The sequence below is a fragment of the Schistocerca gregaria genome, chromosome 1, assembly GCF_023897955.1.
Source record: "Schistocerca gregaria isolate iqSchGreg1 chromosome 1, iqSchGreg1.2, whole genome shotgun sequence".
Classification (NCBI taxonomy): domain Eukaryota; kingdom Metazoa; phylum Arthropoda; class Insecta; order Orthoptera; family Acrididae; genus Schistocerca; species Schistocerca gregaria.
This window is the reverse complement of record NC_064920.1, coordinates 530237002-530260390: the sequence shown is the minus strand read 5'-3', so window position 1 is coordinate 530260390 and position 23389 is coordinate 530237002. Positions and strand designations below refer to the sequence as shown.

Sequence of the window (23389 nt, the reverse complement as noted above, 5' to 3'; positions counted from 1 at the left end):
TCAAAATTCAATATTACCTTGTTTTAGGCTCAGGTATTGTATTTGACAGGACTAAAGTTCAGTCCCTGCCTGGTCATACAAATTTAGATTTTCTATAAATTGCATACAATAATTTCTGTATAAAGGCTCTTTTGGCAAGGCTAGTTGAATCAGATAACTTGGCATATGGTATGAAAGGAGATGCAAGATAAACATCCAGCAAGGTAACTAAATTTCTGCACCGCAGTGAGCTGCAGTCAATTAGTCTTGCCCACTGTGTGTGTACTCAAACAAATACCAGAAAAGAGCAACAGTTTGTAGTTATCATTTCTTTCATCTTTAAGATGTTGTGTACTTCCACCTGTCATTTGCTTATCAGCAGCAATCAGCAAACTTGGGTAAATTTTCAAGGTCTTTGAAAATAATTCTCAACTCTGAAGAGCAGCTGACGAAATGATACAATGTGCAATAAGTTTAACACAGGAAACTGAGTTCTTAACAGATTATTCTTAAAGACACAGTAATTAAAATACAGTGAAACTGACAAATACCTACAGCTTTTGATTGGTCTACAAAAGAAATGTAGACTTCCATCACCATGAAATGTGTTTTTGCTATATAGCCAATATGGTTGCAGAGCTCAGAGGTGGTAATGAGACATTTAACTCCATGTAAATATTTTTATTAGAAATACACACACATTACAAAATAAATAACTCTTCTTAAATATACTCTGTAAAAATATTAAATAACACCATAAAAAAGTCAACAGCATATCATTAACATCCTTAGCACAGAAACTCCTTGATCTGTGCATAATTATAATTATTATTGCAGATCTAGTGTTAAGTATAATTTATAATAAAATACAGATATTAAGTTTTAAGGCTGTGATAAGCTGGATATGATTGTCAATAAGCACCATTTATTGCACTACACTGCTTGGTATTTACATGATCAAATTCTTTGTAATGGTCACAGTCATACAAAATGCATGTTTCAAGAATCATCGTTAAAATAAAAGTAGTACACTGACTTGTGATCATCATTGCTCAGAACAAAAAAAAAGTGTTGCACACTGTAGGGCAAACTTATTTAGCAAAGAGTATAATGACTTGATGGGATTACAAAAGGTCCTGGTGGCACATATATATAAAATGTAAGTGATAGAAAGTTAAATGGTTATTAATACTGACAAATAAGTTTAAAAAGATTAGAAATTTATGCCTTTACTACTGGAATTAATACAATTCAAAATGAATAGTTCATATCCTAAACAATTTCCTAAATTAAAGTAGCATGCACAGTATAATCTTAAATGCAGCACAACTATAGCTTTGAAGCATAATGAGATGGTAATTATGCTACAACAATCTGATACTATTATTGCTTTGTTTATAAATAATGTATCCATTAACAGACTGAAATAAATGGGAGAAAAGTAATTATTCATTTATCAAAGGCTACAAGTTTCTTGCAACTCTGTGTATCTGTTAAAGCGCTGAGGACTAGCACATGAAAAGTTTACAATCAATCACTCATTAATAAACACACCACACTGATATGAGAAGCATGACATGTGAAAACAAAAAAAAATATATTATGAGATCATCACATGTAAATTTTGTACTTATTTGTAAAATGGGGTAATGTTAACTTCGTATTGCTTTGGTGTTTTAAGTATTACACCTCAATTTGTGAAAACATATGCGGTTTTTACATATGTACTGACAATTGCCAATTCTTTTCAATGGTTAAAGACCATTGGGAGAATGGGTATATTTATTTCTCTCTTCACTATCTCATATAACTTAACTCTCTTCCAATAATTACTGTAAACATTCTCAAAATGAAAGTTATAATATTACATCAAGATAACACAATGGTAAGCATTTCTGAAAATATGTGCTATTATACTTCATTGGATAACCTTATTCAAACAGTGCTAAGAGAGGATAATTTATGCAATAGTAAGTCACCACAAAAAAGGATGCAGGCCAACTGATGTTTCTGGTTTTATATGCTTATCAGCGGAATCCATTTGTTATTTTTTTGTATAAATTAGCAGCCAAGTTTACAAAAAACCTGTAACAGGGAGGAATACGCTTAGGTGTTTAACAAGTAATACTCAATATATATGTCAACAATGGTTATCATAAATATTTTGTTTGGCATTGTCAGAAATTTACTGCGTAACACTCCATCAATATTATTTTCGCGATAAAAATTTAACCAATCAAACAATGGAAAATCTGGGATGGAATAAAACCAGTTTGAAATGGATAGACAAGAAAAACAGCTTTAAGTAGCAGACAGACATATTGAAAAAAAGTACTGTTGGATATTATTTGGCTGCCAGACTAAATCCTTCACCAGATGTAGAGAAAACAGACACAAATGGCCACTCTCAACACTGGGCCTGCGTATCCAATTGTGAAGTGAAGTGAAGTGAACAGTAATCTTTGCTGAGGTGGGTACATAAGAGGGATGGCTAGCAGAGTATAGCAGGCTGTTACGTGCACCATCAGGAGGCTGTGCTTGGATTAGGGAGGAGGGGGACAAAGAGGAGAGAAGTAGAGAAGGGGCAAGCACTAGTAGGTGCATTGGCAGGAGAGAAGGTGTATGTAGGGCTGAAGTGACAGCAGGGAAGGGGCTATAGAAGGTTGAGACCAGGGTGTTACAGGAATGAAAGATACACTGTTTAAAAGAATTAGGGTAAATATGTATCAGTGTCCAGTATGTTAAATCTATTTTTATACAGGCCTATTGCATGGCTTGAGATTTTGCTTTCAATATAGGCAGCAAAATTGTTCACCATCTGCTAGCTGAGTTATGTATTACAGTGTCAGGTGACTCCTCAGAACAAAGTGAGAACTGATGTCCCGGTGCTTCCTAGTGAGGTACACAGATGGCAGTTATCATTTGTGAATGTTGTATTCAATCAAGCACATTCAATGCAATATCTTAATGGTGTGCAAATTGCAAGGGCAATCTGCTTGATCCAAAAAGGACAGACTTTCGGTTGTGGTGCTGCAGATAACAATGCCTCTCACTGTGTCATCAATTTGTTGTGGACACACTAAATGGTGACAGGTCAGTACACGAGACAAGTTGGGCATGTTCACCAACGCATTACAACCCCTTATGAAGACCGATATCTGACCCTCTCTGCAGGTCGTCCTGTTAAACCACAGACTCTCCAACGACTCTTGTGGGTTCTCATTTGAAGAATGGGAATGGATACCACAGGGTGGCCTCATCCGACTTACACAGAGCATGTCACGTAGGTGTCAGGCAGCGATAAACACTCACGGAGGGCATACACATTACTGAAGCTCACAAAGTCCAATTAAAAGCACTCGGGATGATGGAATGAATGATTGTTTCCACTTTTTTTCAATGTCTGTCAGACATTTCAGTTCTTTTTATGTAAATGATTGATGTTTTGTTGTGCACTTAATCTGTGAAAGGTAAATATAAGTTGGTATGGTACCCAGCCTTCAATTACTGCTCAATGGAGTATGACAGACACCCGAAGTCATGATTCCCTAATTCTTTTGAGCAGTGTACATTCCAAAGTGAGTTTCCCCCTGTGCAGTTCAGAAAAGCTCGTGTTAGTGGAAAATGTCCTGGTGGCACAGACTGTGAAGTATGCTCAGCAACTGGGTGGTCCAGCTGTCCACAGTTTGGCGGCAGCCATTCATGTGGACAGGCAGCCTGATATTACTGATACTTGATTTATGGGAATAAGGCCATGGTCCAAGGCATAATCCTCTGCCTAACATTGCTACAGACATAATCAGAGGTTCTAATATCTCAGAAAGCTGTTACAGACTCTAACAATTCAGCAAGCCAAACTGTTTATATGTATCCATGCATCATCAGATTGCTGCTTAAGATTTCAGAGTTGTGCTGACATTTGCTATGGAGTTAGTAACAGGGAGTAACTGGTAGCTGTTTCACTATGCCCTAAGGCCCACAACTCCTCTTAATTTCAGCCCCCCTCCTCTGTTGAAACTGTTTTTGAGCTTTTGAATTTTTATGGACACTATAAATCCTACTGCACTATTAATATGAATGTCACTGTTTAAACAGTGCTTAAACAGAATTTAGCATCATCACTGTATCCGCACAAATATTGTTTGTAACAAAAGACTGAATAGGCTGGCATCTGGGAGATTATATTGGTCTCAATTTCTGGATAAGATGCATAACTTTAGATCAAGTAATTTCTGAGCTGAAAGCTTCCATTTTCTATATAGGCAATGACAACCAATTTGCAAACTTTATCGCACTTCAGTGACATGTTGTGTGCTTAACTGAAGCACATGGGAAGGTTCTTAATTTATTATTTAATTAATTATTGTCTATTTACTCACGAGATAACGAACAGAACCTATAACATTCGTATCAGTTACTGTGCCCTTCCTTCACCTAATAGTTAGGGTAATGTGTTTGGAAGTTAATGGTCAAGGATACAGCTAGAACTGTGAACTGAGGATGCAGGTTAACAGATAGATTCAATATTCCAAGGTCTCTGGAAAGCATTTGACATGGTGCCCCAGTGCAGACTGTTAACAAAGGTCCAAGCATATGAAATAGGTTCCCAGATACGTGAGTGGCTCGAAGACTTCTTAAATAATAGAACCCTTCTTAAATAATAGAACCCATTACATTGTCCTTGAAGGCGAGTGTTCATAAGAGACAAGGGTATCATCAGAAGTACCCCAGGCACATGTGATAGTACTGCTCTTGTTCTACATAAATTATCTTATGGATACATTGAGCAGCAATCTGCAACTGTTTCCCGATGGTGCTGTAATGTATGGGAAAGTATCACTGTTGAGTGACTGCACAAGAAGACAGAATGACTTGTATAGAATTTCTATTTGGTATGATGCAGAAAAGTGTCAGTTAAAGCAGCAGAGTAGGAAAGGCAATCCTGTAATATTTGAATACATTGTTAGTGATGTGGGTTTGGGTTTGGAAGGAATTTGGGAGAGGTTTGTTTGGTAACTACAAGGCCTTGGTTACAGGGGAAACTGATGTATAGGGAGGTGGTATCAACAGTGATGAATGGGGGCCCAGGAGGTAATGGAGTGAGGATGGTTGAGAGTCACTAAAGGACGTGATTCATGTCTTTAATATGGGAAGCTATGGTTTTGGGCAACTGGTTGGTGATGTTCACCACCAACAGATTCTTTCAGTAGGAACACAGTACCAGCAACAATGGGGTGTCCAAGAGTGTTGTGGGTATATGTATAGGGGGCATTAAGAAAGAGAGACGAGATGGATTCTGGGATGAGCCTGAGGATTTGAGTAGGAGATTACACTAGGGCAAGGCAAGGCTTGTAGGTGGAGGAATCAGTGGACAGACTCGTTTAGTCAGATAATCACTGAGATTCATCAGGATAGTGGTGGAGCTTTTGTCTGCAGGGATTCATCAGGATGGTGGTGGAGCTTTTATCTGCAGGGACAATGGTTAAATAAGACCTGTCTTGAAGTTATAGGTGGCCGTTCTTTTCTACATTGTGAGTTTCATGTTCCATTGAAGGAATGTGGGAGAAGAGAGTGAGGCCAAGTTGGAGATGCCAAATGCCTGAACGGTAACCATGTAGGGATTAAGTGGGAGTCTGTGATGTTCATGCTTGAATAGTGGTATGGACTTAGATAAGCCAGATTCAGTGTTGAGATTTGGTTGGAGAGATTGGTGGCAATAAAGTTTTCCAGCTCAGGGATCAGGAAGCGAAGAGTGGGTCTTAGATAGTCTGGGGTTGAACTTGAGTGTGGGGATCAAGGTGAGACCTTTAGATAGGGGTGAAACTTGCATAGGTTGATTTTTTTTGTGGGATAGGTTGGTTACAGTTTTTTTAGTTTGTTAAAATACTTGGATTTGTGGGGTGTTGGGAATGAGCTTTAGAGGACATGGTGGACAGAAAAAGTCAGCAAGCCAGGTTTGACGAGGGGCTTCACTAGGGTAGACTAGGTATTTTATGGGTAGTGGTGCTCCAAGGTGAGATTAAGATTTCAATAAATTTGAAAACTTCTGGATGTGGTTGTCTGAAGTCCTCTTCCATGTGTTGGAGGGCAAGGGATTCAATTTGGGAGATAAAGTGTACATAGTTCAGGTTGCACAGTAACATTATTTTGTAGAGGTAGAAAGATGGTTGAGGGATGTCTGCACCATGAAAATTTGTTTCTATAGTATCAGATTAATGATGGATATGAATTGGCAGAATCTGAAGATTTTAAGGTCATTGTGAAAGAAGGAGTGGTTATTAGACAGGGAAAATTTTATGGTTAGGCAATTGGGGGAGGAAGGGGAGTCTATGGCTTAGGCAGTCTTTAAGGAACAGAATGTGGGACTTTGTTTCAGCTAGGGATAGGGATATTTTTCTTTTAAGTATGCATGAACATTATAGGGGAATATTGGCAATAAAACTGGATGGTATTGATGAGAGGGAAAAAGAAAAAACACAAAGTAAACATGTAAAACAGAGATGGAACATGGACAAATGAATACATTGCACAGCAGTAAAGGAATCTATGGATAACAGTTTGAGAGTTTGATAAATTAAAATGCAGGAGCAAATTTTACTGTGGTGTCTCTGTGTTGTGTTGATATTTGTTCGTGACAATTGTGTATAGGAAAATAATTTGCTTCATGTGGAATGATGACAAGAGTAATGTGGGGAAGAGGGGTAGATAGCCTAGGAGATAAAATGTTCCACTACCTCACGTGATCTGATGACAAGAGCAATATGAGGAGAGGAAGAAAAGTGAGAAGGAAAATATAGGGAAAGATATGGATGGACAGGAGGAGATAAACAGGGCTTTCCATTATGGTAACAATGAGGATTGGTATTTGCACTTCAAATGGTTGCAATAGCATTTCCAAATACTTATGTGTAATGGATCTAAATATTTAGTCACTTTGTTGTCTTTGTCATCATAAGAAGTGATTCAGCTATTGTACAACTGTTGTTGCCTAAAGTGCATGAAGTCCTGGAACATTATCAACATAAGACCAAGACTACAGTTCAATCAGTGTTGTAGGCTGCAATCAGAGTCGTAGCAAGTGTAACAGGTGTATGTGGACTGAGTTGTCAACACAATCCCATTGTTCAAATCCTCTACATCAGCCATCTTATGTGAAGTTATTGTTAACCAGCGAATGTGTCATTCCAATGGACACAGACAGGGAAGTGAGAAGACTTTTTCTTTTTCAGAATCTTCCTTTAAAACAAAGTCTAAAAATCACTTGCTGTTTTGATCTTCCACAGGCAGCAGATCTTCATCTCATTTTGGATCAGGAAATTACAGCACTGTCTACAGAGTAATGGTTGGTACGGGAACAAGTTCACCTAGCTCAGTTCTCACCACCGAATACAACCCCCTTTCATGTCAAACAGTAAATTTCTCTCCACACAGGCTAAATAGAAAGATGCCACATCAGGTTATAGTTTACTTACACAGGTGACACTGGGCATAATTTTTCCTTACTGAATGCTTTATCATCTTACAGGTTTTTGCAAAAATTGGCTTGATTGTCATTGTCTTGCGAAGCACCCATGTCATCACTGTGCCAGAAGAGAGGTGATTTGTTTCTGTTACAATAAACTAGGCCACATTCAAATGTGTGTCACTCTTGAAAACTAAGCAATCCAAAGACAAATTAACTTGTTCTTCATGTCCAAGCTCAGAAAAATTCATTCACTGATATGTAAAATAATGTGACTATTGAATTAAAATTGTTCAGTACCACACTGACTTTTCAAGCCTCAGCACCTCTAATAAATTATGGTGGCCATGAGACCCTTATATATATATATATATGTCATGATAAATTCAATTTCTAGTCATAGCCTCAACATACTCACAAAATACCTTTGAACTCAACAGTTTCAAAACTTTTTGTTTCTCAACAGAGACAGTTACATTTTTGTCCTTTTCTGGACTGTTTTCCCCTGGACTAGGACAGCACAAGTCACATTCACATGCCCCTGATGGCAGTACCACATTTCTTATACTCGTGGATCATCTGCACATGATGCGAGATATCACGAAGGCAGAACTGGATCATTTCTAGAATCAGAATGCGACTGTGCCTGTACTAACAAGCTCATGAGCATACTCCTTATGTATTGTGAAGATTTATTATGCTTGGTGATGACTGTTTTTCCAAGATTTATTTAACAGACAATTATTTACTGTTCCTTTGAGTGCATCATCACAGGATTTTTTTTTTATACCGAACAAAAGCTTTTTTTTTATACCGAACAAAAACTTTGCACTGTAACAATCCCTTTGTTTGTGTCTTGGAATTTCCAATGCCTCTTCCATTTTTACTTTAGAAAAACTCATTGACAATATCCCCTCTTGATGACTAGCCTGTATATAGAAAAATTATAGACATTGTCTGAAACTTCGCAATCTGTAGAATTTGTAGAAGGGGTAGTCATAAATTTCTGTCCATCACCTAGAAAGAATAAAGTTACATAATTATTTTTTTATTCATTTGCATGTACATGCCTGCTGACCTGTTGCGCATAGAAATCCCAACACCACAATACTGTATCATTTGTTTTTGGCAACCTAGATGATTTCTGTAACTTTCTGGATTGGCCTGACAGCTTGAACATTTCCACTACAAAATTCCCACACAAATCTCCATTTTATCAATAGACTGCAGTGTTTTGTTTCTGTTCCCCTAGCTGTGTGATATGGTTCTGTGGCTAGGGGATTTCAATGTGTTACATGATAGCAGATGTACCTGCAAATAAACAACCAATTAGCATATTTATGTGGTAATAAAAATTTTATGACTACCTCTCGTATGCAGTTTAAAGAAATTTCAATTCTTAAAAAGATTGTTACAGTAACTGGGCTTCATTAACAGCAAAAAAAGGGAATATTACTATCACTGCAACTGGAAGAAAGGAAAAAAATTACAAATTTTTATACACAAAATAAACTGTTTTCTGTCAAATGCAGCTCAAGTCTCTAAACCCTTAAATATGCCTTATAAATGAATGTCTTAATATGAGAAAAGTATTCCAATGTCTACAACAGAAATTACAATTGCCTGTAAGTCTTGTAGCACATTTGTGTGATGAAACACTGGCTCTTACTGGGAACATATCAAATTATTGTATTAATAGAGTTATCCAATCAAGACCAAGACCAGAGTGAAGCACTTGACTGATTACATTTGTAAAAACTCTGAATTCAGCATACACCATCTATGTAAAAATTGAGCAGACTTTGACTATCATATATGCAGTTCACAAATTTCACACTCACCTTTATGTGGTAAAATTCCTTTTAGTTACCAAATACAATCCTCCGTTGACACTATTCAGCCCCAGATTGTCATTGGCACACTGCACAGTACAGGAACTGCAGAAATGGACACTCTTTACAGTATACAATATAAGCTGATAGGTCACCATTGAAAGGCTGATGCATGGTACTGTTTACCAGCCAGTCCCGAGGTGTTCAACACAATCAGCCTGATTGTCATGCATTGGATGAAATATCAATCACACCATCCCGCATGGTTACAGACTCTTAAGGATCCAGTTCTGCACGAAAACTGTTCATTGAGAGTAATTTTCACAATAACATCAGTTGTAAGCGGTGCAGAGAATTCTAATGCTGACAACTACAGCATAGTAGGTGATTTATCCAAGATGCTCTTGCTCAAATGTCAGTGATGGAAAAATTTCATTATAATTGTTGTTTAGTCAGCAGACAAGACTTGTTGAAGTATATTTAGTGACTGGGCTGATGATGACAATTGCTATGTTAATAGGACACCTCCTCTAACATTACCCTTTTTTTTATTTATATAGAAATAGTCGATACCAAGAAAGTTGTATAGGTGAACATAATCTCAGCTCTTTAACTAAAAGAGCTTCATGTGATTTTGTATACGATGTATTATATTTCAAACTAAAATGTATTAAAAAGAAATCAATTTTTTACACACTGTGAAATAACTGCTGGCAACAACAAGAAGAGAAAATGAAGATAAGTAAAAGGTTTTTCTTTTGTATACCTACGCCTCATGAAACTTTCAAAACTTGTGCAGAGACAGAGAATTTTAATAATGATGTGTGGGAGGGTAAGATTACATGTGCCATGCTTTGGTGTATAGATATAATCACAAACTAATCCAAAAACCTTATGAAAGTGAGAGTATAAAATACTGTTGATGGTAATTCGTCAATGTGGGAAACTTACAGACGTGGCTTTCTTTGTTGAAGAGAAAGCAATAGGGTATATATCTAAATCATTCAATTCATGTATTTTCCCCCCTCCCCCTCCCCTCCCTTGGCCTTCTCGTACTTTGATCAGTAGCAACAGCAACAACATAACATCACGTAGACGTGATAATTACAATTGCAGACATACTTGGTGCAAATGGAAAAGCCTATTTTAATGGGTGAACTAATGCCAGGAGTATCACAGGAGTTATGTCCCACACTTTGCTTTAGACCACTGTGCACAAACAACACTCCATGCAATTTTACCATTGTGAAGTAGTTATCTCAATTATTCACTTCATTCTAAATTATTCACTTGCAGCAAAACTAAACAAAAGTGGTCTAATTATGTGTTACATTCAAAATATGCTGTAAAATACTTACAGGCATCATTATGAAAGCTTGCTTCTCTCATAAAAAGTAAGGCATTTATTTGGAGAAAGCTCCACCATCTTGTTATTAAATTGTTTTTTAATATACAACAAGTCTTTGCGATCAACGTTCCAACCAATTATCATGTAACCTGTCCATACAAATGCCAGAAGTAATCGATCAATACTGAAACAAGATATATAATGCTGTTAGACAATTTTACAATCATTGTTATAGCCATCAGTGATAAAATAATTTACAAGTTATGTTTCATATACTGTATACCAGACCTGGCCACACAGTGCTTCACAGGGTTGAGGACTTCACAATGCTCCTGTCTAACACTCTAAGCACAAGTGTTAGTGTGGCTCAGGGATGAAGAGGAGAAGGAAAAGAAAAATCTGCAGCCAGACACCACTAGAATCTAGAGCAAGGTAGTCACTGTGTTACATGCCAAGAAGTTTATTAGCAATGCCGATTGTGTTAAATTAGATTTACATTCAGCATGAGGAACAATATAGCAATTTGACCTAAGAAAGGAAAAGTGGGGAAGTCACATTGCACAGTTTGGAATGGGACTTGCTTTATTTTTTCATATCATTTCAAGTGCTTAACATGGTATTGAATGACCTATTATGAGCTGGTAATAACAACCACTAGAATATATTACAACACCAAGACAAAAAGTGATATGATAGCCTTGTATTCCGATGAACGAGACAGAATGCTGGCTGAAATTAAGGGGGTCTTAGGGAAAAAATTAAGTTCAGAGTAATTAAAAAAGTGATAAAATCTTATAAATGACATGTTATGAAAAGTTAAAGAAAGAATTACATAACTAACTAAATCCAGTAACAGAAGAACGATACCAACATAAATGAAAGATTATCATTGTTTTGTGTACAATTTCCAACTAATTAAAAATATACACCTTGTTTCTATGACATTGAGAGCCCATTGCCAGAAGTGAGCTACAAAATGGCTTTCAAAATCACAAGGAGTGGGAGGCATTTTATGATGGAAAGTACATTACGGAATGTGTAGTAGAGGCAGTGGAGTTTGGATCAAGTCACACTTTCGCATCATACAGTGGAGTGCTACATTGCTCACATGGCTGCAGACGTAAACATCATCTGACTCAGAGGGCACCCTCATTCACAGGATTTTCCATTACACTTGATTCCACTGACATGTCAGGCACACTCCAGTATGTGATTTTCATGCAGGGAGTAAATGCCAAGCTAGAGGTGATGGCGGACCCTCTGAGTTTAAACTCACTTAAGAACTCTATTACCAGCAGGAACATTTTTGATTACTTGAAGATAGTAATTCATTTCTTTGGAAGGGAGGGGAGACAACTCGTCAGTAATCACAACAGATGATGTATTATTAATGAAAGAAGAGCACAGAGGTCTTACTAATTTGATAAGGGAGGAATCTGATCCTGCTGGGGCCTCCGTGACAGCTGCAATTCATTGCCTGTTAGATCAAGCAGTATTATGTGCTAGGCCATTTAAATTAAATGATATAATGGAAGTGATTGTTCATACAGTGAACTATGTTTGGCCATGTGGATTGAGACACCATGCATTTATGTAATTCAAGGCTCACGTCCAAACCAAATATGCTGCTGTCCCATACACCTCCAAAATTACATTTTTAAGAAATGAACAAGTCCTGAAGAAGGTCTTTAATTTGCAGGAAGAGATGGATGCATTTGTGAAGATTAGTGGAAAAGAGGATAAGTGTCTTTGTGATCCTCACTGGATTGGACGGTTGATATCACCAATTATTTGAATTCTCTAAGTCTCTGAATGCAAGGGAAGAATCATTTGATAACAAATATTGTGGACAAGTTTGATGCTATCAAGTTCATGGCACAGAGCATTTCCCAGATTTCAAAGTAGCCTTTTGTGGACCATACATGACTGACTACATTTCACTAACTGAAACACTTCATCGTTTTTCAAAACAGTTCAAAGATTTTGTGTGACTGAAGATCAATTTCGATTTAATGTCAGACTGATCTCGCACTTGCTACTGATGTACATCATTACCTTCAATTGATCTGACAGGCTTACACAGTAGAACCTGGCTCAAAGACCTGTTTCTCCAGTCAAGGAATTTACAAGAATTCTCCATGTGTTTGGGTATATCACATGCCATAGTTCTGATACATTACATCTTATGAAATCAAAATGCATAAATTTACAAAGATCACAACTTCATGCTAAATGTCTTTATGTAAAGTGTTTTGTTAATAAATAGGATGTGTAGTTCTGCTCATCATATTAACACTTATTTAATTAGGTAAAAAAGTTCCTGCTTCGGCAGAAAAATAGAAAGTTGAAAATAGACATTAGTCATAAAATGCTGCTTCTAAGTATATGCTGCAATATTCGCATCTTAGAAGCAGTCTCACTGTGTTGCAAACATGTCTTCATATGTTTCCTGCTTGTGCAGCCTTTAGCATATGGCTGCCTGACTCAGACATCTGTTCAAATAGCACAGTGGCAAGGTAAACCAGAGCACTGAGCAGAGTCAACTGCGCTCTTGGAGTGTGAGTGCCGGGAGTGCAAATCTTAGCCAGGGCTGCTGTATACATTAAACACTACTGTGCACAAATTTGCTGATAATGCATAGCACTATGCAGAAAATTATTTCAAATACTGTACCTCATTATAGGATACAACCAGAAAATGGTCAAAAACCCCAGAAATGTTGGATGTCGCATATGTTGGTAAAAACGTCTAAGCTCTGCTGACTTGTATATATCTGGTTGCCCCCAGCCATTAATGTCAAAATAAACCTGAAAGAAAATGAAAATTTTGTTACAAGACAACACACATAGCAATTAGAGTATATCATGCACATTACACCAATCGTAATTCATTGCCTTTGTAACAATATTAAGTCACTCGTGATGGTCATACTGGGTGTCTCTGAAGTGATATTTTTCCTCGGGTGTATGTGCATTGTTTGTATGTGTGTGTGTGTGTGTGTGTGTGTGTGTGTGTGTGTGTGTGTGTGTGTCACTGGTGGGGGCCAGGAGGGAAAGGGGGGGGGGGGGGGCTGAATCCAGAATTTAGAGCAAAAACTGACCTATAACAATGTAACACAACTACTGAGAGTATTCAACAAGGTAATGCAGTAAACTACAAAAATTATGTAAAATTCCAATTGACATGCCCACAAAATGTTGTGAGTTAAGAGTATTTTAAAAAATATATTACCCACATTTTTTTTCTGGTAAATGATAACAAAACTAAATTTACCGTCAAGAAAAGATATCTCAAACTTCTCACGCTGTGAAGGTATGTCATAATAAAATCTTCATCATGCCACACAACACAATTAGAGAGTCTTTGCATGGCTCTTAATAGGCATCCATTATGCATCGAACTAACCTCAGAACAGGAGAATATTGGGTGCCATAAGGGTCGGTACTGGGGTTGTTAATCTACTTAAATGATCATTCAATAACTGTAAAGGGCAGTTCAGAAACTGTAATATTTGCTGATGACTCAAGCAGACTAATGAAGGACCTAAACTCGATCTTAGCACACATGGCTCAGATGATAGCTGAGTAGCCCTACAGTGATCACAGCTAACATTTGAAACCTCACTCACACAGAGATTCATCTTATTCAATTTCAAAAAGTCAATAATGATCTTTTTGCATCAGAAGGAGACATTAATGGTCAGATGCTAAATGAAACACTATGTAAAACTTCTTGGGGGTCTAGTTGATGACATTTTAAAACTGAATCAACACAAACTAATTAAGGAAGCTCAGTTATGTCCTTAGAAACATTTTTTATTTTTTTGACCCAAAGATAAGAGTGTTGGCTTAGTTTCCTCATTTTCACTCCCTGTTGTCCAATGCACTTACATTCTGAGACGGTGCACCCAAAGTAAATAAAGTGTTTATTCAGCAGAAGATAATAGTAACAATATAGAGCAAAGTGTATTCATTCAGCAGAAGTGAATAGTAACAATACTGAGCAAAGTATGGTAGATAACCATACAATTTGCAGATGCCTTTTGAAGGATCTTGGCAGTCGTATGCTCACTTTCCAAGATGTTTAGTACTTGATGGCTTTTGTTGCTGGTAATAAAAATAAATTTTAGCTGAACTGTGATTTAAAGACACACAATCTCAAAAATAATTTTCATGTAGATTTTTCCTCCTTACACAGTACTCAGAGTAAAGTTATGTACTCTGGCAGAAAAATACTCAACAAACTCCTGTCTAAAATAAAATAATAAATTGGGAACCCTAATCAGTTTAAAAGAAAATTAAAAACATACATCATTAGCCATCCTTTATACAAATTATCTCAATATCTACATTCAGTGATTGAAATGTTCAGTTAGCTGCATGTCAAGTAGCAATACAGATATAGGTAAATATTTTCCTTGAAAATTCCATTGAAGTCAAGTAAATAGTAAATTATATACAGTATAACTGAAGAGGCAGCAACTTTTCAATGTAGCAGCTTCCTTTCTGTTTACTTGATTATACTTAGCAGTCATAAGAATGAATAGCACTAAGCAGTCCAGTGACAGTTTGCTGTTAAGAGGCTATAAAGATTAAGTCTCTATAATTTCCTTGTCTTTTGATGAAGAATACCTTAACTCGTTCCACTTTCCTGAAGGTTCTCCTTCTTGATGGGTTGTATGGAACATGGTGAAGGAATGAATGTGATTATATAAGTATAAAATTACAAGCCATTCTAACAGGTTCTGTGGTAACATTCTTGCATCAAAACAATCCCCTGGTTTTTATAAATATGTGTTAATTTCCATAACATACTGTCCTCAAATCTCAGAAAGATTCACTGTAGGTTTTCAGTAAGGCATCACTAGTTAAACATCTGAATGCCACCATCGTAGGTGGCAAAAGACTGCATGTGCTATCAGTTTACTTCAAAGATTCTGTGGTAAAGGTGCAATAATTCTTATGCACTAACATTTTTCCAATGAGTTGATTCCATGCCAGAATAGAAATTCTGAAAGATCTGCAAAACACTTATCTATGGTTACTGAAATCTCTTCACTGTACTCAAAATCTTTTGCACATTAAAATTTCTTCTTAATCCAAAGTGCAAGTTATAGGATGTTAATTCTGGTCAATAAGATGCAATCCAACAGTTTTTACTGATATGACCCCCAGCTTCAAGGAGCATAATGTGCCAGGATGACAGAGATATGGTTTGACAGTGAGGGTGGAATCATGCTGTGGCAAGCAGAGATACACAGACAAATTTGGTTGAGGCTGGCTGCCCCCTGCTCCTCGCACCCATGCAGCATCAAGTTTCAGACCTGCCTCGCCATGGCTGGCCACAAAAACCCATCAACAGTTGGTCATAACGGTTCACTTGCAACTTAAACAATCATCATTCTCTCTGTTTCCAGACAAGGGCAGAATGACAATATGACTGCTTCCCTTGAACATTCTGGGCTCCCCTATTTATACTCCTTTTCCTATGCCCCTCTCGTAGTCACTCTTGAGGGGACAAGTGGAGTGTTCCTTAATAATTATGGCCTCAGCTTTTCTATCCCATTTTGGCCCCCAAATACAGATTGCTAGGTACTTTTGTAACTGCAACATATGGGTTTTTCACAGCATGTCAGTCCCCTATGTTGCATCTGATATCTCCACTTCTGTCTCCACAGTTGTTTATATTGTGCACCAGTCTATGCTTTCTTGCCTGCCAGCGGTGTCGTAAGCCTGCTTCACAGAACCATTTGCTCAATAACAACATTGCCAGTGCCTGCTAATCGATGTGTCCATTGGTCCCTTAACTTCTACCTTCCAGCCACAGCTGCACAAAATTGTCATGAATTCCCCATATCCATGCCTGTATTTATTCTTGGTGCATCATACCTCCCCCTTCCGAAAATATTTGTCCTGATTCTTTAATATTGGGCTCCCTCTAAACAACCTTAACTCTAATAATTTATATACTGATGACAATCTCCCCAATTCACAAAGTAATGTCTCGACAAGGGACTTTTCTTCATATTATTGTCCTCCTTAACTAACTAACTACCATGTACCCTTATCATACTCTCACATACTAATTAAGTCCTTAAAAGTAATCGCTTCCCTAGCCAGTGCTGGTCAAACATTCTATTGGTAATTGGTGTGTTGGCACATCTACAGCCTGTGCCTACCTGCGTTTTACCCAGAAATATAGTAAGCATAAGTCTGCTAGAAACACCCTATGACTGGTAGCTGATACACTGACTCCTAACACTTCATTCCTAGAAACGATGTATATACTACCACATGTGTTCCACTAAAATTCTCCTCTGCTGGGACTTAATCTGTCCAAGGACTGAGTTTGTTAATTAAATAGGCTAAATTTTGAATGGGTAATACCGGGCAATACCCTCAGACATCCTTCTGGCCAATACAACAATGTCATAACAGTTGAGCATGTGAACATAGCCAGAAAACGAAAGTCCATTCCGATTATATCACAAGCCGTACCATTAATAATCATTCCACTTTCTTGAAGCTCTAGTTTTCTTAGACCTACTGATCTTAATACTTCACAGGGATTAAACCATACAGTTTCCAGCATTAAAACTGACTATAACCAATGTGTTCTCATCCAAACTAGCAGAAGCTCCTTCCCACAGCTTGTCCCATTTACTTCCCCCAGAAACAAATTCGTTTAATGTATCCACATATCAGCCCATTCCTCTCCATGTGGACAGATCATGATCTTCCTTCCTTCCAAGAAAGCACAATACATAAATAAATAATAAAAATCAATCAATCAATACCAATAATAACAACATGATTAAAAACTGACAACCCAGAAAAAAAAGAAAAAAAAAGGTTACACACACTCTCCAATGCACTAACCTAAAGAAATCTCAACAAATTACAATCATACAACTTACTTGCGTGACCTTAATCTATAAGGCACATCTTGCACCTTATGTAGCTCACCAATTCCAGGTTCCCTCTTTTACCCCTGATAACTTCCTCTTCCTAGTTGGTTCCTGACAACTGCAGTATCCCCTCTACCATTCCCTTAAACAGCTTTACATGACTGATGTGTATAGCAAATGTTTTAATAGGGCACTATAGCTTCACACTGACTGATGAGGCCATTTCCCTGACCTGGTGATGTCCCTGGTACTTACCTGTAGTTAAAAATTTCTTTGTTTCCCCGTTTGGCATATAGGGATTCACGACCATTACCCACTGACATATGCGGTAGTGAGACAGTTTGCCTATGGAACTGTTTGGCTGTTCCTGCCATTGTAGCACCTTCATGTTTGTCTTCTACTCATTCCTCCAAGCTTACTTCATTCTTCTGGAAAATGTCCTTACTGACTTGCCATGCAGCCCTAATTTAGGAATCAAAATATCAAAGGGAGACAACGTCTTCCTGGCATACACCACCTCAAATGGCGAAAAGCCCATTGCAGTATGGACCTTCAAATTACAAGTGCATAGGGCACGGGGAAGATAGGTGTCCCAATGATCATGCCTGGAATTAACTTAATAATACATGTTGACAGATGTCGTGTGCTCGTGTTCGGTTCTCTCATTCGCCTGCTGATGAAACAGACTTGTCCATAACTTACGCATAAACACATGCAGCATACTTGTTTCATTAAATCCATGGTAAAGTTCATACCCTGATCCATAACTATGGTGTTAGGTACCTCAAACTTCAATATCCAGTCATTTACTGACACCTTCACTGCTGTACTATACCATTTGTCTGACATCATTACCATTATCAAAAATCTAGAAAAATGATCGCTGGTCATGAGAACATACCTATTTCTGCAGCTGTTTTATTAAATAGCTCGAGGACATCCAGCCCTAACACAAATAGTGGCTTGTGTGCCTCTGTTGATCTTTGCACTGCACTTTCTGATACTCAGTGTTGGCTCTTTGCACAAATAGGACTCAATCCCTAACATACTGCTTCATATCATACTTCCTGCTTCCTGACCAAAGCTGCTCTGCTACACCTCTACCCATCATATGCCACCCTTCATGACCTGACAACATATGGTCGTGAGCTTGCAGGAAAACTTCCTTCCGAAAAGTGCCAGAACCCACGCCTCATCATTCTACAACACAAATGCTTGGCATGGCACTCTTTGTCCTTTCCCTGTGCCCCCTGACACTTTGCCATGCTCCTCCATAACTACCTCAACTGAATGCACCTGTGTTTGCACGCGGTCTTCCTCACTTATGGATTACCTCAGACGTGAATTCACTAAGCTTAAGTGCCTACCAAGTTAATTTTCCTGGCAGATCTTTTAAAACAAGTAACCACTTCAATGAGGAATGGTTTGTCACAACCTTCAACTTCTTACCATACATGTAATATCAGAAATATGTAACACCACATATAACTGTCAATATATCTTTCTCAATCATTGAGTAGTTACACCCTGCCTTGTTTAGCTGCCTTAAAGTGTATGCTACCAGATGTTCTTGACAATCTATTCTCTGTCCCAAAATACAACTGTATGCTTCATTGAAGTGTCACATGAAAGGATAAACTCTTTCTTGATGTTCGGAGAAACCAATACTGGATCTGATACTAATCTTTCTTTTAGTTTTTCAAATGCCTCTTGACATTCTGCAACCAATGGAATTTCGCCTTCTTTTTCAGTAGCTTGTCCATGGGTTGGGTAATTTTTGTAAAGCGCTTCATGAAACGGCTATAACAGTTACAAAGGCTGATGACTGACTGTACCTGTTTAGTTGTTCATTGCGTTAGAAAATTTTGAACTGTGTCTGTTATAAGATGAGGATTGGTCTGTATGCCATAGTCACTAATCATGAGCCCCAGAGGGTTTACCTGAGTTTGCGCAAAATTGCACTTGCCCATACTTAACAAGAAATGTGTCGAGTGTAGTCTATTAAAGACATACTCCAAACATATCACATGCTCTGGTAAATCCTTTGAAAAGTCATCCAGGTACACCATACAAGTTTTAAGTTTTAATCCTCTCAATACCTCATGTAACAACCTCCGAAAAATTGCCGGTGTATTCTTTAGTTCCAAATGGCTTACGCTTGTAATGAAAGTGGCCACCTGGTATCATAAATGCTGTTTTTGGCCTATCCTCAGACACCACTTCCAACTGATGCTACCCTTTCCTGAGATCCATAGGTTTAAAGTACCGACACTGACCCAGATTATCCAGGATTAAAGTGACGTCTGGAATCGGAAAAGCGTCTGAAATGGTTTATCCGTTTAGATAGCTGTAGTCACAGCACAAACTTTATTTCCTTGCTCCATTCACAGACTTCTTCACCATAACCACTATATCTGTGCTCCAGGGGATATCCATGATCCCATACTGTAGTTACTGCTCAATAAACACTTCTACTAATGGTTGCAGTTGCCTTGCTATATGGTATGGGTTCCTATAAACTAGTGTGCTACTCCCTGTCAGTATAAAATGATGTGCTACCATGGTTGTTAGTAAAGCCTCATCTGAACAAAATAAATCACTAGACCTCAACAACAAGTTTCCCATAACCTTTTAATCACTGCATTTCAAATGATCCACTTTCCCTTGTAACACTTCGATATCAATGGTTTGCTTCTCGCTTTCCTCTAGACTTGACCTATAAAAGTCCTTGTCTTCCAAGACTTCCAGAGTGGCTATTACTGCACCCTTTGATAGTCACCTCCCCTCTGCCAAAGTTATTCACACTGACTGGAATTATCCATTCCCCATTACTGTTACTTACACGTGCCAAACTCCTGTGGACAAAACAATTTACACTACCTAGTACTTCATGGCTTAAGAGGAGTTCAACCACATATGACATTTGTAAACTTGTATCCACTGAAACTAACACTATTTTCCCAATACCTGCTGGTATTTTATCCTGTTAAGCATTCTTTACTGGAGAGATATGCAGTTCAGTTGATTTCACTACCATGATAGGTGAACCTTGCACCATCACCTCAGTTGCAACTGCTTCCCTCAATTGAAGCAAACTTCCACTGAGTTCTACTGTGCATTGCAAAAGATCAGCATGATGTTTATTGAGAAAGTCTAGCCTGGGAATCACTGAATAACCTTTGTCTATGCATGGCAATACCTCCAAGTGTACCCAATGATTCCACACTATTATTGCCAACCCCACATAACCTATACCATGGTGGCCCTGTCTTCTTTTTCCCCACAAGGTCCAGACTGGTAATGGACAAGTGTCCCCGTGTCTACCAAAAATCTATTTCCTGCCACCCACCAAGCAACATTCCGTATGTGCACCAACTTCTGCAGTGTTACAGGCTATCAGGATACCTTCTGACAGCTGAAGCACTCTAGTTTGTATTTAATGGCTGGTTCCGCTGCTGGTGCTTCCCACCTTTCCTAATCCTAAAATCAGATGCCATGTGGTCTACTGTGCCACACACATAGCACTCTGGCTGTCTACACTGCTTCCTCATATGCCCCTCTACACCACCCGATTTCACAAGTGAGAACTTGATGGCCCATTCTTTGCTCTGTTGCAATATCCACCTCTTCTAAATACATTGTGGTCCTAAGAGCTGATGCTATGTCCTCCAGATTTTCCATTCCACTGCTCTGTTTTCTACCTTTTGTAATAACACCCTAGTAGCTTCTGCATTCTGAATCTGTACACATGTCTTTATCTTCAGTTTACAGATTATATCTGAGAATGCTTCCAAAGGCATGCTGCAGTGCACTGACAAAGTTCTTCGTTCCTAAAAAAAAAAAAAAAAAAAAAAAAAAAAAAAAAAAAAAAAAAAAACACTGTTTTGCTTTTGGCACCACTGGCACAGTCCAGTGGCTCATTCCTGAAACATTTGCATTTTACTCAATGTCTCATGGTATACAACATATGCTTTGGCATCCCCAGCCAAATCCATACTAGCAACATCCAACGTTATTTCATCTGGCCACCCAAGTGCTTCCACAGTGTCCCTAACATCCTTAATAACAACTGTCACATCAACCACTGTCTTGCCCAAAAAGGATTAATTAATGCAACCACTGTCGGGTCATATGGAACAGGAGGGCCTCTCAATCCAGACTTACTTTTGCCTGACTCCAACTGTGACTGAGCCTGATTTGCTTTCCCAGCCTCTAACTCATGATTAAGTTCAAAATTTTTCTGCCTCTCATGCTCTAATTCATCTGTTAACATATGGACTCACTGAGTTAAAGCAGCAATTGCTTCTGTGTTAGAAATCACACAGGTTTCCACCATTTTGCATACACTATTCCTACATTCAATCACCTGTTTACAAAAACGCACATTCCCATTTTGATCAAAATAAACAATACTTCGGCACGCCAATGTATAAGTGTGCACAGAATCAGCTAAGTGAAAAATCCATGCCATATGCACATTTATTTATTACATAAAAGCTAACTTATGAATTTTCTCTGGTGTGAGACCGCTTGTACAAGATCATGTGTCGATTTAAAGTTCTAGATTTGCATATTTTATTGTTCACGTCACTACTTCTGTGTAATCTTTCATTGATTGTACCAATAGCCATTTGTATTGTGATATATTGTGAAATTTCAAACATTTGCGAGTGCCACGATAAACTAGTACTATTATTGTCAATTGTAGGCTTAAACTAAATTGTGATGTTTTAAATTTTTGAGGACAGTAGGCCTATCCTTGTTCAAAACCATCTTTTTCTAATTTCATTGTACAATTACTTGAGAAATATGTTAGTTTCAGAAGTTTTGGACACTTGCAAAACTACATTTTAATAAATTAGCAGTATGAGTGTTTTGGATAAGTAATTTAATTCGTAGCAAATCAGTGTTTGTGTTTCACAGTTTAGCCATAGTATACAACACCCCAGAATTTCACTGTATATCAGTGCAAATAATACACATTTTCGGAAGCTACCACTGTCCTTTGTGTAATCTATGAGCAATTTGCAACAAATCGGCATTTGTGATTTAGTTACTGTAGCAGATTTTCTAACTGTTACATTTAGTTTTCCCTTAAAGAGGAGGAACCCTACATATTATCTGCATTTATCATAAATTAACTCTGTTTTCGAGTTTGCTAACAACTATGCTTAACATCAAAATGTTTTAGGATACTACTAGTTTTTATCACAGGTTTTTGTGTTGCCTTAATAGTATTTTGCTTCAATTAATATACAGAATTAGCCAATTTTTAGCTCAACAGACTAAAAGATAATCAGCAGGTTTAATTTGAAGTTATTTGTTCACTGTCCTGTAACACATTGCACCAGCCAAAATGCAGCACCATTGTGCTCGTCTCAAACAGGGGATAAGTTGGTTGACAATTGTAAGCAGCTGGAAATTGCCCTGACTACGGTCAAACGATTAGTGGCTGCTGTGAATCGGTGTGTTGGAAGAGATCCCGAGTGTTGTGTACCTATGATACCTGTACCAGAGGTACCGCAAGTACTATTCTCTCCTTAGATCCTGTCTCCTCTGCAGAAAGTACAGGATCTATCATTACCCGACCAATTGACTGCAAGTGGCATGACAATGGTAGATCTAGGAATCCTGTACAGAATGGGGGAGGACCAGGGAGGACTAAGGGTGTTGTACCAATTTCCCTAACAAACAAGTTCGAGTTGCTGCCTTTCACTGAAACTGAGCTGGTGGGACTCACTTCACCTGTTTCGGGGAAACCTGGTGTCAGGAGGAGGCAAACACAAAAGAGTACCGATCTGTTAAATTGTCAGCTGTTCAAACATATGGCAAATGATGGTACCCCTTAGAGAGAAGGCAGA

At 38.0% G+C, this 23389-nt stretch overlaps 1 protein-coding gene across 2 annotated transcripts in view; it reads right to left on the bottom strand.

Annotated features, from left to right (window-relative positions):
• Nucleotides 1–645: 645 nt before the first annotated feature.
• The window catches only part of LOC126355077 (nurim homolog), a 40774-nt gene continuing 18030 nt past the window's right edge, over nucleotides 646–23389 (bottom strand). The window contains exons 4-6 of one of the 2 annotated variants that reach the window (XM_050005261.1): nucleotides 13295–13428; nucleotides 10632–10805; nucleotides 646–2064 (exon numbers count right to left, since the gene is read on the bottom strand). In XM_050005261.1, the coding sequence (XP_049861218.1) occupies nucleotides 10640–10805; nucleotides 13295–13428 (300 nt within the window). In that variant the 3' untranslated portion in view covers nucleotides 646–2064; nucleotides 10632–10639. Of the gene's footprint in view, nucleotides 2065–7812; nucleotides 8753–10631; nucleotides 10806–13294; nucleotides 13429–23389 lie in introns of those variants that run through there. The other variant, XM_050005269.1, reaches the window with a different exon arrangement.